The sequence below is a fragment of the Leptodactylus fuscus genome, chromosome 2 (genome assembly GCF_031893055.1).
Source record: "Leptodactylus fuscus isolate aLepFus1 chromosome 2, aLepFus1.hap2, whole genome shotgun sequence".
Taxonomy (NCBI): Eukaryota; Metazoa; Chordata; class Amphibia; order Anura; family Leptodactylidae; genus Leptodactylus; species Leptodactylus fuscus.
The window spans coordinates 38,369,796-38,388,510 of record NC_134266.1 but is presented as its reverse complement, the minus strand read 5'-3'; the positions used below and the strand labels follow the sequence as shown (position 1 = coordinate 38,388,510).

General features: G+C 43.9%; 1 protein-coding gene across 1 annotated transcript in view; it reads left to right on the top strand.

Moving 5' to 3' along the window:
* The first annotated feature begins 719 nt into the window (after positions 1 to 719).
* Positions 720 to 18,715, top strand: part of DPH1 (diphthamide biosynthesis 1) — a 230,718-nt gene continuing 212,722 nt past the window's right edge. Inside the window, exon 1 of the mRNA XM_075263624.1 lies at positions 720 to 888. Within this exon, the coding sequence (XP_075119725.1) occupies positions 765 to 888 (124 nt within the window). The 5' untranslated portion in view covers positions 720 to 764. The remainder of the gene's footprint in view (positions 889 to 18,715) is intronic.

Here is an 18,715-nt window from a genome sequence, read left to right as displayed (position 1 = left end):
GGGGCCACTATGGTACTTTATACTGTGTGCAGGGGCCACTATAGGACATTATACTGTGTTGAGGGGCCGCTATATGACATTATACTGTGTTGAGGGAACGCTATAGGATATTATACTGTGTGGAAGGGCCAATATATGACAATATTCTGTTGGTTGGGGCTGCTATGGGATATTACACTGTGTTGGGCGGCTGCTATGGAACATTATAATGGGGCATTATACCGTGCGGGGGCTAGGGAAGGGGGCGCCATGTGGTGTGTGGGTGGGGGCCTAAGTCAAAAGTTTGCTATGGGGCCCAGTCTTTGTTACTTATGCCCCTGCTGTGTATATGTAATGTCAGGAACATTTTTAATTTTTACATAATCCAATTCCTATTCTAATTCTCATGACTGTGCAGAAACCTCATATGAAATCACATTTCAACACGATGCCACTGCCAATAAATAACTCTGCAGCCCACTCCTACAGAAAACATAGGCCATGGTACTGAAAATGTGGGCACCATACTGAATAACCACTTATGTGCCACTGGCTGTGGCTACCAACACTCTCCTATGGCCACAAGACTTCAGGATGAAGGTCTTTGCTCCTGCACTGCGCTGTGCTGCTCTTATATTCCCGTAACGTGTGCGCAAACTCTCCACTAGGGGCGCACATCCCGCTATACACGTACTGTACATCGATTGCTCGGCGCGCATCTTTGCTTTCCAGTTCTGGGATCGCTTCATGCTGCCTTTTCGTACACACGTGTGTTTACAGCTGTGATGGCGGAACTGACAGGAGACGCTGGTACAGGAGGGGGGCGCCACGTAGGGGCACAGGAGAAAGATGGAACTGGAGCCGCAGCTACTGCTGGAGCCCTGACACCGGCGGGGACCATACAAGCAGGTCAGGAGACACCCGCACATCTCCGCACACACACTGTATGCTTCCTCTGACGGTGACATATGCAGCCGCCTGAAAAGAGCAGCCATGACATATCACCCTCCATCTGCTGCTCCCTGCAGCTCTGCCATATGAATAATACTCGCAGCCTCCTTCTTCCAGTCTAGGTGGCCTACACACAAGTCAGTGGGAAGACACTGGCAGTCACAGATCGCCCTCCTTGTAATGGGACCCAGGCTGAAGCTGCACCTCACAGTGCCACTGTATCTTCTTAAAGGGATAGTCTGTTATGGACTTCCCTTTAAAGAGGACCTTTCACCATTTTGCCCACAGGCAGTTCTATATACTGCTGGAAAGCTGACCGTGCGCTGAGTTCAGCACACTGCCGGCTTTCCCGATCTGGGCCCGGTGTGAAGAGCTTACGGTCCGGTACTGTAGCTCTTCTATGGTCAGAAGGGCGTTTCTGACACTTAGCCAGAGACGTCCTTCTTCACAGCACAGCCAATTGCGCTGTGCTGTGAGAGTCGGGAGGAACGCCCCCTCCATCTGCTCGCAGTACTCGTCCATAGACGAGCATTATCAGGGAGGGGGGCATTCCTCCCGGCTCTCACAGCACAGCGCGATTGGCTGTGCTGTGAAGAAGGACGTCTCTGACTGAGTGTCAGAAACGCCCTTCTGACCATAGAAGAGCTACGGTACCGGACCGTAAGCTCTTCACACCGGGCCCAGATCGGGAAAGCCGGCAGTGTGCTGAACTCAGCGCACTGTCAGCTTTCCGGCAGTATATAGAACTGCCTGTGGGCAAAATGGTGAAAGGTCCTCTTTAACCAGAGCATACAGGGTTAATAGAGGAGGAGTCCCTATTAGTTGGAGCAATGCTGCAAAGAGTTCTCACATCTGGGGACATATAAACACCCAAATGTCCACAGAACTCAGGAGGCGATATGTTTCTTTTGGCCCATAGTATGTTACTAAGGCAGGGTTCACACTACCATTGGATTCCGTTCAGAAGGTGTCAGTTTTAAAAAAAACAAACAAAAAACAAAAAAAACAAACAAAAAAAAAACGGACAGCTATGGTCGCTAGTGTTAGGTGGTAACTGTCCATCGTGCAGTGGTGTCTTCACATCTGATGTCAGACCAGTCACAAACCCCTGAACATAAAGGCTGAGTATCAAGTTTTCATAGAATTTAGATTAGTGCCTAGAGTAATGCCTACTAAACAGCCCTGGAAGTGTCAGCCAGGATGGGCGCTTCCTTTTTCAATGTAGTCGCATAGTATAGCACATGATCCCTTTCAACCGGCAGTTCTAAAATGATCATGATACAGTCTGTGACTACGGCTTCTGAGAAAAGGGTTCTCCTATCTGTATGATGCCCAGTTTCTGGAAGAATCCAATGACAGCAAGATGAACAGAAAGTATCCGACTGCCTGAACCCCCAGTGATCTGCTGTAATCTGTGGGGAAGTCTGACAGTAAGTGAAAACTGCAGCACCACCACAGAAAAATAAAGCATTAGAAAGTGACCAAATAGAGTAAGGGTGCATTCACACTGAGTCTACGCTCAGCTGATTCTGAACGTAAAACACGTTGGAATGAGCGCGTACAAAGCAGATCTCATTCATTTCTATGGGAGCCGGCATAGGTGCGCTCCCCATTGAAATTAATGGGAGGCTTTTTCCCCCCTATTGCTTTCAATGTGATACGCGTGTATCACATTGAAAGCAATAGGGAAAAAAGCAACCCATTCATTTCAATGGGGAGCGCACCTATGCCGGCTCCCATAGAAATGAATGAGATCTGCTTTGTACGCGCTCATTCTAACGTGTTTTACGTTCAGAATCAGCTGAGCTTAGACTCAGTGTGAATGCACCCTTACTCTTAGTGTGAATGCACCAAGAGATAGAGTTCAGAAAAGGTCCGCTCTTTAAAAAGAGGTTGCCTTGTCAGGTCCCAATCCTCTAACCGGTAACAAACAGCTAATTTCACCAGGAGAAGCCATGACCAGGGAAGGATGTAGGATTCCCTAGAAGGTGTATGAAAAATGTCAGGTCTATTTGAGACTGTAAACTGCCCGCAAGTCCGTATTGCCCAGTGGTTTAGTGTCCTAAATAGCTTATTCCTTTTGCTGTCAGTAGTCTCTATGGGAAAAAAAAATTAACCTTCATACTAAGAGATGAGTCTGGTGGCTCCGTTCTGCACGTGTCCGTGGTCTGGCACATGGGCACTGAAGTTGACAGCTACATGACTGCACAGGTGCCGGGAGTACAGGAGCTGGGTACTTTTTAAATTGCAACCAGATTAGAAATAGGTTACTTGGGACCCTAAAGCAGCAGTCCATAAGGACCTGTAGATGGTTTAGTGTCCTAGGTAGACCCAAAAGATTCCCTATAGATAGGAGATGGGAGTACCCCTTTAAACTCTCTACAATTACACATGCTGCACGTGAGAAACAGCTGTATAACACTACCATCGTGTGCTGCTCCATGCTATCCATCATGACTTCTGCCAGACATATACAGCAGACGTAGGGAGGGGATAACCTAGATCTGTTATCTAAAGCTAGGTTCACACTAGTGTTTGGCTCCCCTTTGCTCAGGTCTGCATGAGGACCCAAAAGACCAGAGCCTGTCTGCTTAAAAAGCAGTTACCTGCAGACCTCATAGACTATAATCAGGACCGCTGAGTGTCCATTGGGTTTCAATTTTATGCTTAAACCGACTGAGAGAATAGTCCCGTGCGCAGGTCAGCCTGATTACGGCGATACCAAATTTATATAGTTTTTGTTATAAAGCCAAATCTTCGGAAGTTTTTTTTTTTTTTTTTTTTTCATGGAGTCACCCGTTTCTGACACCATTACGTTTTTTTTTAAAATATTTCCACATATAGGGCTGCATAAAGTGTTTTTTTTCTGCCGTGCCAGATATAATTTTAATTTACACCTTTTTTTAGGACTGTCTGACATTTTCATTGCTTTTTATTTAAATTTTTACAGGAGGCAAAAAAATGATGGTTCATCGCTTTTGATCTTTCCTTCACCGTTTGGGAAAAATATTTGTATAAGTTTATAGGTCAAGATACCTACTGTGTATGAGTTTTACGTTATTATATCTGATCTATGGGAAAGGGGGAGATTTGGACTTTAATTTTTTTTTACTTTTTTATTTTCTTGAATGATTTCCGGCTGGTCTGATCACTAATAAAATACTTCAATGCTATTACAGGCTGAAATTGTATCGCCTAGCGCAGCCTGTAATAGAAACACATTGAAGACGAGCATGGGAGCCTTTTATAGGCTCCCAGCTATCTAGGAAACTTATTTTCACCCCCAGATCTTGCTCTGTGCTAGTGATCCCAGGAAAAATGGTGGTGCTTTTGGTTAAAAATGGTTGGGGTTAATTCACGCGCTGACCTGGCACTTATGATGGCTTCTCAACTCTTCACCGTCTGCCATCTTGACCTTTGTTATTGGTGTCACATTTGTAGAATTGGGGGAAAAAAATACTTTGAAATCTTATTCAAGTAAGTCATTTGGTGCACTGGTGCAGGCCTTCAGCACTTGGAGTACGGCTCTTACCACTCAAACCACTACGGTATCTTGCTTGCCTTACCGCTTCACCTATCCTACATAAAAAGCAAGAGCAGCGGTCTCAAGTCCAAGACCGCCCACCGGACAATAGAGAGTGTAATTGATAAATTGAGTACTAAAACTAACAGCACTGACTGATCAGTAACAGTGAGAGCTAGAGGGCAACATGGTGGCTCAGTGGTTAGCACTGTAGCCTTGCAGCGCTAGAGTCCTGGGTTAGAATCCTGCCAGGAACAACATCTGCAAGGAGTTTGTATGTTCTCCCCATGTTTGTGTGGATCTCCTCCCGTTCTACAAAGACATACTGATAGGGAAAAAAATGTACATTGCGATCCTTATATGGGGCTCACAATCTACATAAAAAAAGAAAAAGGAAAGAAGGGGGGAAAAAAAGTGGGAGCTTTAAAAAAAAAAAAAAAAAATTACCTGTGCCTGAATCAATGGAGTGACACCTGTTGAAGGATGCAAATTTGGAAGTCCTCTTTAGGCCGGGGTCCCACGGGTCAGAAACGCTGTGATTTGCCCCTGGCGGATAAAAATTGCGGCATTTTTGCGTACAGGCAAAGTGGATGGGATTCTAGCGAATCCCATGCCTACTTTGTGATAAAAAACCACAGTTGGAAATCGCAGCATGTCTTATCTACGAAAACACTGACGGTTTCCCCATAGATATAATTGCAACAGAAGGTTTTCGGAGGAAAGCTCCGCAGATTTTCTGTTTAAAGCGCTGCAGGAAGAACCACGATGCGTTCCCGCCACGGTTTTTCCTGCAGCGCTTTTTGGCTGCAGGATGTCCCGTCGGGCCTTAGCCTTAAGCCAAAGCACTTCAGTTGGGTTTAAGTCTGGACTTTGCAACTTCTTCATTCTTTTCTTTCTCAGCCATTCAGTTGTAGATTTACTGGTGTGCTTGGGATCATTGTTCTTTTGCACAAATTTTTTTTTTTTTAATGTAGATTGTTAGCCCCACATAGAGCTCACAACGTACATTTTTCCCTATCAGTATGTCTTTGGAATATGGGATGTAAGTCCATGCAAACACGGGGAGAACATACAAACTCCTTGCTGTTTTTTTTTTTTTTCCCTTGGCGGGATTTGAACACCAGGACTCCAGCGCTGCAAGGCTGCAGTGCTAGCCACTGAGCCACCGTGTGGCCCCCTTTTGCACACAATTTTGGCCAAGTTCTTACTGGTGAACAGGTTTCCTTACATTTGACTGTAGAATATTTTAGCATACAGAGGAGTTACAGATGGTCAATTCAGTGACTGCAAGGTGCCCTGGTCTGAGCTCAAATTATGATGATAATAAAAAAAAAAAAAAAAAAAAAAAAATAAACCCAGTCTTTTGTTTGAAAAAAATAGAGCGTTACAAAGAATCTAGCGTACTGATAGTTTTACGTTCACAGTGGTTATGAGGGCTATGCCCCCTTGGCAGCCTCCTATATAACACAGCGCATCAATTCCTGATAAGAGGGAATCAGAAAAAAATCGGAATCAAGGACAGGGTTATTTATTTACCCCTTTTACTGAAATAACAGAACCCATTTACAGAAATATTAATAATTCCTACAGAACGCACCATGAAGATTGTTTTGCTACTGGTTTCATCTTTTCCTGGCGCCTGTTCATCATCTGGAAATACAGATACCAGGCTTCCCTTTAAACACCGGTTTGCTCTGCTTTTTATTGTAGCGAATGGTTTTTTATTGATATACTTGTCTAATAAAAGTATGCTTGGCAAATGTTCATATCCGTTTGGACAATAAAAAGGATAGGAGAGAAATTAATACAACTGGCCTCTTGTATTTAGGGGCCAAGTCTCATAAGGGACTCTATGGCGGCAGGAATAGGTTGTTGCATTGTCATTTCTTATGTTTTGTATAATTTGCTTTATATTACTGAAGTGTATTTGTAAGGTCTCATGCACATGACCGTGCGGAAAAAAGTACAAACTGGTATATTTCTATGAGCTAATATACACTGCTGTAGTTTTTGCTGCTGTGTGTCCAAAACATGATATGCAAAATATGGAGAAGGTCCTATTGTCTGTGCTTGTGGCTCCGTCAGTGCATTTTATGGTTTAGTGAAAGCCATAGAATGCACAAAGATATTAATCCGGATGTCATCTGTGCCTTGTACTTCACGTGTCATGTGCAGGAGTGCTCACAGGCCACGTGATGAATGAACATGGTGTAATATGGCCTGCGAAGCGGAAGTGGTACTTTCTAAGCCTACATTCCTACCGACCATGGGTGAAAACTGCTGTGAGAAACATTGCAATGTATGGTGGGATCTGTAAAAAACAGATGTGACCTACAGTATATTGTGACAGTGTGTTACACTAATATTGGCCCGTTGAATACCCCCCCCATTCATAGACAGTGAAATTAATGTGTCATGACTAGGGTTGAGCAATTGGGATCGGAAAAGATCGGATTCCGATCGGCGATCGAGTAAATTTCACGATCGCGATCGGAATTCCGACCCGATCTTTTCCAGCGGGATCGAGATCGGAGGTTATCTCAAGATCGGCTCAACCCCAAAAGTGACTTTTCCCATAGAAAAACATTGACTAGGGTTGAGGATCGGGATCGGAAAAGATCGGATTCCGATCCGCAATCGAGCAAATTTCACGATCGGGATCGGCTGGAAAATGATCGGAAATCGGATTTTAAAATCGATCTTGAAATCTCAAGATCGGCTCAACCCTAGTCATGGCCATTAAGAATATAGGCCGTGTGATTATAGGGTAATTCACAGGGTCTCTGGTGTTAGATTCCTGCAGATCTACGATTAATAGGATAGTTGATCGATCATATTGTCATGCCCAGAAAACTCCTTTACGCTAGGTTCACACTAGCGTTCGGGACTCCATTCTCAGCTTTCCGTCTTCTGCATGCAGAAGACGGAAAGCTGTCAGAGCGGGTCCGGCCGTGAGCGGCGGTGAGTGTTTTATGCTCTCCGCCGCGAAACCGTTTTTTAAAATCGGACACAGACTACTGCATGTCCGACTCTGTGTCCGATTTAAAAAAAAACTTTCGCGGCGGAGAGCATAAAATGCTCACGGCCGGACATCTTTCAAACCCATTCAAATGAGTGGGTATGAAAGAGTCCTGCAGCTTTCTGTCTCCTGCCTCTGTTTTGTGCAGGAAACGGAAACCTGCAGAACGGAGACCGGGCGCAGATGTGAACGAGCCCTTAGGCTAAGGCACCGTTGCTTTCTGCCTTAATAATATTTATAGGGAAACCGCTGGCATTTCTGCAGCTGTGATTTGCAAAACCACAATTTGTCAGCAATTTTTTTATGCTGTGTGTGTCCTACATTGACTGTAATACACCCGGGCCTTAAGTATTAGCCCATGTTGCCATTAATACCTAGCAACTAGGGCTTCCCTCACAAGGGACCATATAAGAATTAAAGTTGTATGATGCCTTTTTGAATTGGTTGAGAGCCCTGAGGAAGAGACCTAAGCTTGGAAACTTCTATAGTAGGCCAATAAAAGAATATTATATGTCAACAGTTCTTGACTCTGAAGATGGCTTACATGAAACAATATGCTGCAATAAAAAAGAGCTCTGGGCCCTTTTAATGGATCCCCAGCTGTTCTGTCTATAATCCGATGGTGAGTGAAAAGTCTAAGGGTTGGTTCACATCTGCGTTGTTATTCCGTTCAAGCGAGTCTGCATGGGGACTCCCCTCCCCCGTATGGAATACCAAACGCAATTGCAAGCGCTGTGCAGTAAAAGCACACGGATCCCATAGACTATAATGGGGTCCGTGTGCTTGCTGCGCGCTGCCCGCACGAATCATGCAGACAGAAAAGTAGATTGGGAAATAATTTCCTATCCGCATGTTCTGTGCGGAGATCTGATGACAAGCACACGGATCCCATTATAGTCTATGGGGATCCATGTGCTTTTACTGCATAGCGCTTGCAAATGCGTTTGGTATTCTGTTCGGTGGGTTCCCGGACAGAATAGCAACGCAGATGTGAACCAACCCTAAGGCTATGAGTGGTCGAATGTAGTTAAAAAAAAAAATGCAGTGCACCTTCTATGGGCAACAAGACGGCTTTTCTTTTGAGCTAGATGTGATTCATGGCAGAGGACCAATATGACCATTTATATTTCACGCACAGGATTTTTCTTCTTTTCACCGTTGTGCATTGTTATATTTTATAATATGTTGAATACATTAGTAGTATCAGGTTTATTCACTCTAAGACAATGTGGTGTAAAGCTTGAAGGTTGAATTCGGAAATCCATGTATTGTGTCTTGTAGTATTAGACAGCTCAAGGATATTATTTCAATTAAGTCTGTGTGAAACAAATCTGGTTATATATCTGATATTTAAGGGGTGGATATTTATAGATAGATAGTATATATGTAGCAACTGAAGGGTGCTGCTTTTGTGCGTATTCTCCAAAAAATACTTGCTATCTTCAAACGTGTATGGCGTGAAACATGATGGTGGCGTCACTCCCTGCCCTGGGTTGTCATACACTTATCCAACATAACAATGATCCAAAATGATCTTGTGTTCAGCCCGAGAAATTGATTAAAATCTTACTTTTCAAAGGGGGTTGTATATACGCATATGTGTATATAGGTAAGTACTACTGAGCAGATGCTGTGAAGGGCTGTCAGGAAAAGCACTGACACTCCCACAACCCGGAAACGTAGGAATTGTTCCATGAGCCTGAAAATATGAGGAATGGTAAAAGTGGCCCAAACTCAAATTAAAGGTACTCCATTTACCTATCTCCGGCTCCGCTGCAGTCTTTGGTGGTGTCCTCCATCTTTAATGGCATACGGACATCACATGACGTTTCATGTCCTCCCTCCATCTGCCCCCAGTTTCATATCTTCCCTCCATCTGCCCCCAGTTTCATGCACCCCATCATCTCTACCCCCATTTTCATGTACTCCCCTCCATCTCTGCCCCCAGTATAATGTTCCCCTTCCATCTCTGCTCCTAGGTTACTGTTGCTCCTCAATTGCTCCACACCACACATACATACACACTCACACACAGACACACACTCTCCATCCTGCATCTCACATGTCCCCTCCCCTTCAGTACCTAGCAGCACATCTCTCCATCTCTTCCAGGACTGCACGGGCTATAAGGACACGCCCACCTAGTCACATGACTGCTGATGTTATGCACAGGTCCTTCAGCAGTACAAGCTTTTCCTCGCTCTTATCACAGTTACAACATTGAATCTGTTATAAGAGCGGGGGAAAGGTTTTTTTTTTTTTAATAAGTAAAATACCACAGGGACATGCAGGGAGCTGAGGGGGACAGGAGTATAAATGCGGGACATGCAGGGATCTATGCCGTTACTGGCTGGAGTTACTCCAGCCGGTAATGGCCTGTTAAGAAAAGAAAAAAACACAGGGGTAGCGGCTGTCGCCGGGCCCCTAATGTCCCGGGCCCTGTGGCAACCGCTACCCCGGTAGTTACGCCACTGATTATAGGGATTGGGCCGCTCAGGTGCGAATTAGCCCAAATAAATGGGCCTAGTCGGAAGGAGGGAGTGTCTTCACGCGAATGTCGCAAGGCGAATCTACCTGAAAGAATGAGCATGTCACTTCTTTATTCCGGAAGCCAGAACAAATGGCTCCCGGAAAAAAGAACTGACCGGCTCCTATTGATTTCAATGGGAGCCGTCTTTTTGGTCTGGATTTTGAGGCGGCTACGACCTCATTATCCTGACCAAAAAAATCCCATGTGAACTTACCCTAACAGATGAAGCAGCCCAAGAAGCTAAACGTACTAGTCACGGCTGCTGCATCTCTGACATTGGCTGCATGATGACCAATAATATCTCTTGCTTAAATTACATTTTAAGAATAAAACCCATCAATTTATTTTATGGATATCGCATGGTGATATTAAAAGTATTTTTGTGACCCTATTAATGGGATCCTATTAATGTTATTGGTTTGTGAAGGGCTTCATACCCGATAGACCCTCTATAACCCTGTGATCATATAGACTGGCTCTAAAATTAGTGACCCCAAAGAAAGTTGTTATTTTTCTATCACTAAATGAAATCCCTGGGACGTTCCTGACTGACCTCTGTAATGGTAGCAGAGGTAACTGTCCCAGGTTGTGTATAACGCCATTCACATTCGCTGTGGGATTCAAGTGTGATATGTAAAAACCAACTGTGCTATTTTCGCAGCCATGATTGAACATGGTCACACCTCCTCCCATCCCCATTTACAGTCCACCTCCAACCAATGAATGTATCAATTCCCAACCAACTTGTCATGCAACAATATCTGTGAGAATTGCAATTAAAATGTCAGCAGCCCCCCTCCCCCCCAAAAAAAAATCCCCTTCCCGAACAATCCATTCAGTAATAAAGAAAAATAAATATATAAATTGCGTCGTTCACATGGGAGAACAATTAGATGAAAAAAGGAGGGAAATAGAGCGGCTTAGTACGCCAAGATTGTGTTTTGTTTTTTTTTTAATTTTTCATCGTGTTTCCAGCCTCCTCCCCTATACAACAGGCGCTTAATAATTATGTTCCTCTCGTCTCCGAATCTGTCAATAACCTGAAATGAGAGAGGCCCAATGCCTGATAATATCACAAACAATATGCGGAGACCCCCAGAGCACAATTGCAACAAACTAATATTGGAGCTGCAAAACAACATTACCTCCAAAAGAAAATCTGCATAATTAATTTCACTATTGTACAAAATGAATTTAGACAAATGAATTTAGTTTGAGGGGGGGAGGGGGGCAGACAGCTGTCAGACGGGACTCGCTAAGCTCCAATTAAAAGCTCAAAATCCTAATTAATTAACCCCTTCCCTTCCGCGGGGAAATGAGGGCACGCTTTTCTTTTCGGTTCTGGGGGACACAGGAGAGAGGTACTTAGTCATTACCTGCATGTTTGCAACCCTCGTAGACTCAGCGAAGAGTTTCCATCCGCCTTGCTAAACATCCATTTATGTACTTACCTTCCAAGAATATGGTTAATCCTCTTAGAGCCATTAATATATTACGATTTCCTCATCCAAAATCCGGCTGTAATGAGTTCCACAGAATGGCCATGAGAAGGGGAATTTCTTTAAGTTTCTTGCAGAACACTGCCAGGAACTCCTTATACAGTCTACTGTATTATTCTTTCGGTTCAGATAGGTGGATCAATAACTAACTTACCAAGGTGCAAAGAATTACTGATGGAATTAACAATTATACTGTGCACTCAATAAATTATACCGAGCGTTCAGACTTAGCAGTAATCTACTGCATGTTACTGTATGAGGTCTGTGTAGTTACACGTTTCTTATGGTGACTGAGTAAACTAAGCTGTATAGATGTGTCCCTTCTTACCTTTACTTTTGGATCAAGATATCTCAAGATAAGTGGCGTGATACACAGGTGGACAAAACCGATAGTCACTCTCGTTTAATGAAAGAAAAACCCACAATGGTCACAGAAATAACGTGAATCTGGCAAAAGTAATAATAAATAGAACTTCTATGAAAATGAACAAATGAGAAAAAGAAAAGAAACTCCATAAACTTGTACTGGGGGGGGGGGTTCCTCACAGCTCAGCGTAATCGCTGTGCGGTAAGGAACGCCCCCTCTGACAGTACAGGGCTATGGGTGAGTACTGTCAGGATGAGTGTTTCTCACAGCCCAGCTAGACTGTCAGGGATGCCCTTCTGATGGCGGGCAGAGATCGGTGCCGAAACTAACATCACTGATCTCTCCAGGCCGGGGCACATAACGGGAACAACGACAGTGTACTGAATTTAGCACACTATTGGCTGTCTGGCCGTATATAAAACCGCATGAAAGGTTGTCTTTAAAGGGGCTCTATCAGCAAAATCATGCTGATAGAGCCCCACATATGCGTGAATAGCCTTTAAAAAGGCTATTCAGGCACCGTAAACGTTATATTAAACTACCCAACCCCCCCCCTCCGTTTTAAAATAATAACCTAAAAAAGAATGTGCTCTACTTACGGATCGTGCACGCTGGGCGGGCATTCAGGGTGTGTCTTCTTCTTCATCCATGCCTCTTCTTCCTCCGATGTCCTCCGGTCCCGTCCTCCTCCGGCGCTCGCTCACGGACACTGATAAAAAAAATAGCCTGGCCGCATGCGCAGTAGCCGTAGTAGAAGCCGCATGCTACTGCGCAGGCGCCCAGGCTATTTTTTTATATCAGTGTCCGTTCACGAGCACCGGAGGAAGACGGAACCGGAGGACATCGGAGGAAGAAGAGGCGTGGATGAAGAAGACGACACACCCTGAATGCCCGCCCAGCGTGCACGATCCGTAAGTAGAGCACATTCTTTTTTAGGTTATTATTTTAAAACTGGGGGGGGGGGGGGTAGTTTAATATAACATTTACGGTGCCTAAATAGCCTTTTTAAAGGCTATTCACGCATATGTGGGGCTCTATCAGCATGATTTTGATGATAGAGCCCCTTTAAGTCTATGAGGAATATGTGAAAAGGGATGCAAAACAGATGTGAACAACATGGATGGTTTGTTCAATTTTAAGTCCCCCCCAATGGTCATGTGAATGCTGCCTATTACTGTGTCCGATATTGTGAGTTTTTTCCTTCCTAGATGATTATTCTGAGAGGAGGCATCTGCATTATATGTCCTCTATGCCAACATCAGGAGAGAAAATTGCCACCTGTATAGAGGTGTGTACGTGTTTAATATAGACAGACGCTCTCTTACAGTGTCCATTGACCCACACAGCATCTGAAGCAGCATGGTATATTTCTATTATATAGTGACACATGGATCGTGTGCGTACAATAACCCTCTCTGCTAAATGGTGGCACAAAACTGTAAAGAAATCTCCACAGAATAACACCGCCAATGTATTACAGGTCCTTGCAGTTGGGAACGTGTACAAAGTCGTAATGCAGTTGTGTGCACAAGGCCTTACAGGCATCCTCTTTGCGTGTCTGAGTGTTTTCTATTAGTGGAGGTGCACTTGTAAATGGCTTTTTCTGGTGCATGCTTTCCACTGAAATTACAGGGCAAGGATCAGTTATGTTATAGGATGCCGGAAAATACAAGAGAAAAAGAGATAATCAGTTTCTCCTTTGTTATCCATACAAACCCTCCTGTATAGGAAGGCTAGGTGGTAGACGTCTAATGGCAGCCATATTGGTTTTCATCCAACGCTTAATGGAATTGCTGAAGTAATTGAAAAACGGCTGAAAAGAATCCTGACTAAATTGATGCCAAGTTGTTGACTTTAGAGGAAAATAATCTGTGAGGATCCCAGTCATACAGGGTGAGCGTTCAGTACATTAGGAATCCGCATAACCTGCGATCCATTGAGTCTTCATTGTAAATGTTCATATTTACAGTCCTTAAAGGGCAACTCCATCTGGTATATTCAGTATGACGCTGCCATAAAAAAAAGAAATGTGAACAAATGCGGTATTATACCAAGGGCACACGTGTCCTGATCGTGGTGACTAAGGTTTTCCAGTTATTGCTATGGGATTCACTTGTAGCTAGAGCTGGGCAGTTTCTTCCTAAAAATAAAATCCCAATTTTGGGATCCTTTTTGGATATTTTTTTTTTCACAAAAATATTGACTTCAATGGGCAAATTGGGTGTAGGCGTTCAAGGATTTTGGAGAGCAACTTGTATGTGCGTACTAAGCCTAAGAATTTGCCATATGACTCTGGAAAGGCTTTTCTTCTAGGGGAACAAAGTAAGAGGTATTGTATCCAATGTACCTGGCTTTCCTTCTCAAAATGGCTGCCATGGGACCTATTGAAAATATCTGGATGTACTGGCAATTTTTTTTCTCCTGTTTTATTGATCTATTATTGTAAAGTACACCATAATGCTTATATATAGTAACATAGAAGTGCATACAATGAACTGCCTTGTTTTGCAACAAAAAAAGCAAACTAAGACTAAGGGAAGAAGGAAATTACAAAAAGTTGCAAGTGGGAAACGGGGTGGAGGGAGAGGTACTGGCAATATTCTTATGTGTATGTCTAGTAGAGAGGAGCGAACAGTAAAAGGTTCGATATTCGTTTCGAGTAGCTCCTCAATATTCGACTACTCGAATCGAATATCGAACCCTATTATAGTCTATGGGGGGAAAATGCTCGTTTCAGGGGTAGGCAACGTTCAATCAAATTATACTTACCAAGTCCACGAGTGAGGGTCGGGCTGCATCCTCCGAGAAGTCTTCTCCTTGCAGCGTCCCCGCGGCGTCTTCCGGCTCTGAATTAACTCTGCCAGGCATCGGGCCTGGGCAGAGCCGACTGCGCATGCCTGCACTGCAAGCGGACATGCGCAGTCAGCTCTGTCCAGGCCCGATGCCTGGCAGAGTGAATGAAGAGCCAGAAGACGCCGCGGGGAAGCTGCACGGAGAAGACTTCTAAAGGTAGGAGAAGAACCAGCGTTGATTGGCCGACTGTATAGCATTCGGCCAATCAATGCTGGTTCTGCATCGAACTTTTACATTCGAATAGCGAGTGGTACTCGATCAAGTACGAGTATTTTGAATACCGCAGTATTGGAATACCTACTCGATCGAGTACTACTCGCTCATCTCTAATGTCTAGCAAGATTGATCTGATCTGAGGTGTGAGAGAAGGATGGCGGGCCAAGAAGGAATGTTCACGATGTCACTAACAGCTCCTAGAACAACGTATAAGTGGTTTAGAAGAGATTTTGGCGGAGATCGAATCCCTTTACACTGACTGTACATTCTAGAGCGCCGTCACCTAAAAGCTCCCATAATAACAAACATTATAGTACATTACAGTACACTGCTGCCATGTACACATTAGCTTGTAGGCTGAACCCATTACAACTAGCACAGGGTATGTTCTGTCACTGGATGTATGGCCAACTTTAACCCCTTACTGACCAAGCTGTTTTGGGCCTTAATAATGTTGAAAAATTGCATTTTTTTCAGGCATTGCATACAAAGAGCCATCATTTTATTTTGCATCCGTGTAGCTATATTCCGATTCCTGATACAGTCCCTTCCCTATGTAACCAGTAAGTCACAGCATCTAAAGTGTTAATGCTTCCGGATCGTTCCCCACTCCCCAGTTGCTACCTGCTGCAGTGTCAGTACTTGCGTCAGGCACTGTGATGGGGAGAGCCAAAAAGGCTCAGCGGTTAGGACATGAAAAGGCAGGGTAGTGGTGGCAAGCTGTTAAAGCGATGTGACTATGTGACTGAATGTCCTGACCACCAGACTTGGAATTACAGAAACAGCTGAGTGGGCTATGCTTGTGATGGCGAACCTATGGCACGGGTGTCAGAGGTGGCACTCATCTGTAGAACAGATTATACTGTGGAGCAAATTATACTGTGAGGGCCATTGTGGAGCAGATTATACTGTGTGTGGGCCACTGTGAAACAGATTGTACTATGTGTGGGCCCTTCACTATTTATATCACACAGTATCTGTTTTATAGCAGACATGGTGTTATTACAGGTCAGTAAAACATTGCACGGTCACTATAAAACAGATCTGTACGATGTAAATAGTGAACATTAATTGTTCAAAATTATACCAAATGCAGTAAAAGTTGTCTGTATAATTGAAAGCTCTGTACAGCCCCATTCATGCAACCATATTTTGTGCGTCTGTAATTGTCCACAATTGTGGCTTCGCACAGTATTAAAGGAGTTGGCCACTTTCAGACCAATATTGACAAACAAATGTACAATAAAAAGATATACAATTTTACAATATACTTTCTGTATCAATTCCTCACGGTTTTCTAGATTTCGGCTTTTTTTTTTTTTTTCTTTTATGGACACATATAGCCTCAGTTATAAGAGGATCACAGGCTCCTGACATGAAATCTCCTCTAGGACTCAACAACTTTTCTTGGTCCCTAGTGGATCACGAGGCCACCAGGTTAGAGGAGAGCCACATTTTGGCAGCTCCAATATCTGTATACCCAGTGTTCATTGCGTGCTGTGTACACAGCTATTGGTTAAACAGATGGTTTATTACCTTCTCTATAAGTGCTCTAGCTGTAGTTACAGTCGGCTCCTCAGTTCTGCAGCTACTTATCACTGGAAGGATGTATGGGGTCGTCTGTGCGCGGTTAAGAGTGGACTACCTGATGTATAAGGTCAACAGGTGGTCCATAACTGGTTTGTGTTTCCTACAGACAGGACCTGCATTTATTAGACACCTATGGCGTATTCTGTAGATGAGATGAGAGTACCCCTTATAACGAGAGATTGTGCTAATATGTGAGAATGGAGAGGCTGGAGGAAGACAAAAAGGATGGCTTCTGTTCTATATATTAGTCAACCTCTGTTTTTCGCCATTAGGGTTATACTATGGGATGGAGTAAACATAAAGCAGATTATTACGGAAATAATTGCTTGCCTTTTATGTATTCCTTTGGCTTACAGAGGAGCAGAGTAAAATGTAGAACAAACATAGCTGTTCGGTGCAGGTCTTGTCTGAGCCCCGTACAGATATCCTAAGCTGTACATAATCTGCTCTTCCACAAGTACATTGGCATTCCAGATGTATCTACAGGTGGCACTGTTTCCCGTGTCACAATTTGCATTGATATTTGCACATAATTATTTGCAACACGCTTTGGTGAATATGGCTGATGTTATCGAGCATCCACCTGCAAGCGGAATGAGAATTAACTGTATGTTTCTCACTGTCCATTAAAATGGGCGACCCAGTAATGCCAATGACCTCACAGGTTTCAGTCTAATATCAAGTGCCATCATCATGTGACCCATTCCAACGTTTGAGCGTATTGGAACGCATTTGGCACTTTAAGTGGATTTTCATATTTGGCAGAGGTTTTCGGTCACAAGGTTGTATATGGAAAGTTTTTGGTAAATAGTAGTAAGTTTTGTATCTCACGTTAAGTTCTTTATTCACATTAGTACACTTTAAAGGGATTCTACCATTGAAATGAATTTTTTTGACGATCACACATCGGAATAGCCTTTAGAAAGTCTATTCGTCTCTTACCTTTAGACATGGTCTCCGCCGCGCCGTTCCTTAGAAATACCGTTTTTCACCGGTATGCAAATTAGTTCTCTCGCAGCGATGGGGGTGGGCCCCAGTGCTGAAAATGTGATGGGGGCGTCCCCACTGCTGCTCGAGAACACGCTCCAGCGACGCCTCTATCTTTGGCTGGATCCTCCCCTTCTTTCATCGTCTTCCTTCTGTGTCACCTCCGACGCCTGCACAGTTGGCTCTGCCAGTGAGACACCAGCAGAGCCGAGTGCGCCTGCCGGCCAGCGACCATTTTTGGGAGGTCGCTCCTGTATTGAACTACAAGAGCAGAGGGGCTACTTCTTTCTTATTGCATTTGTATTAAATATAGCAGTCTGACAAGGATTTGGTTCACAGCAGGTTTCTATTTCTGTGCTTTTTATTTTTTTTTTAATAAAATATTTCAAAATTCTGTTTTTTTATTAACAGTAACCTAACAGGGGTTATCTGGTTTGTGAGTGAGCAGCGTGTTTCCTGGAGTGTAAACTTTATCGAGGGCCACGCTGTCAGTACAGATGCCTGCGGGGGTCCCCCTATCCTAAGGGTAGGCTATCAATAGTACAAACCAGCTAAACCCTTTAATTTGAACAAAAATTTTACAGTATGGCGAATCAAATATTTCTTTACATGCTATTGCACCTTTTCGGTATTATAGTGGTCCCTCAAGGTCTTTAGGATCAAATATTGTCTCCATATAATGGTCTCTTCTACATCAGTGTTTCGCAACCTTTTCAAGTGAAGAAAAAGTCCCAATCACTACACCCAAAGTAGTGATTAGTTATAGTTGTTAACCAAATTCGGCTCCATTGAGCCTCCATCAATAGTTAAGTTACATTGGAAGGAAAGATTAGCAAAGCATGCAGCACTATTCTTCCCATCAGAGTGAAGGACATAATAATGGCCTCCTCTGTACCCAACACAATATAATGGCCCTTAGGTACAGTATAATGGACCCTTCAGTGCACACACACAGTGTAATGACCTCCTTTGTGCCCTCTCAAATAGTATAATTACTCCCTTAGTGTCCCCATATACAGAATAATGTCCAGAGAGTGAGTGGCGGGTTGGATTTATTACTCAACACTCTGCTCCCTGCCCCAGATTCGATGTGATGCCAGTACTTGGTGCCTGGAGTAGAGAGGGAGCCGAGTGATGAATAGTGATTCCTTACTCACTTGTTCCAGTGTTCTTCAGAGCCGTGTTTCTTCTCCTCCGTGCG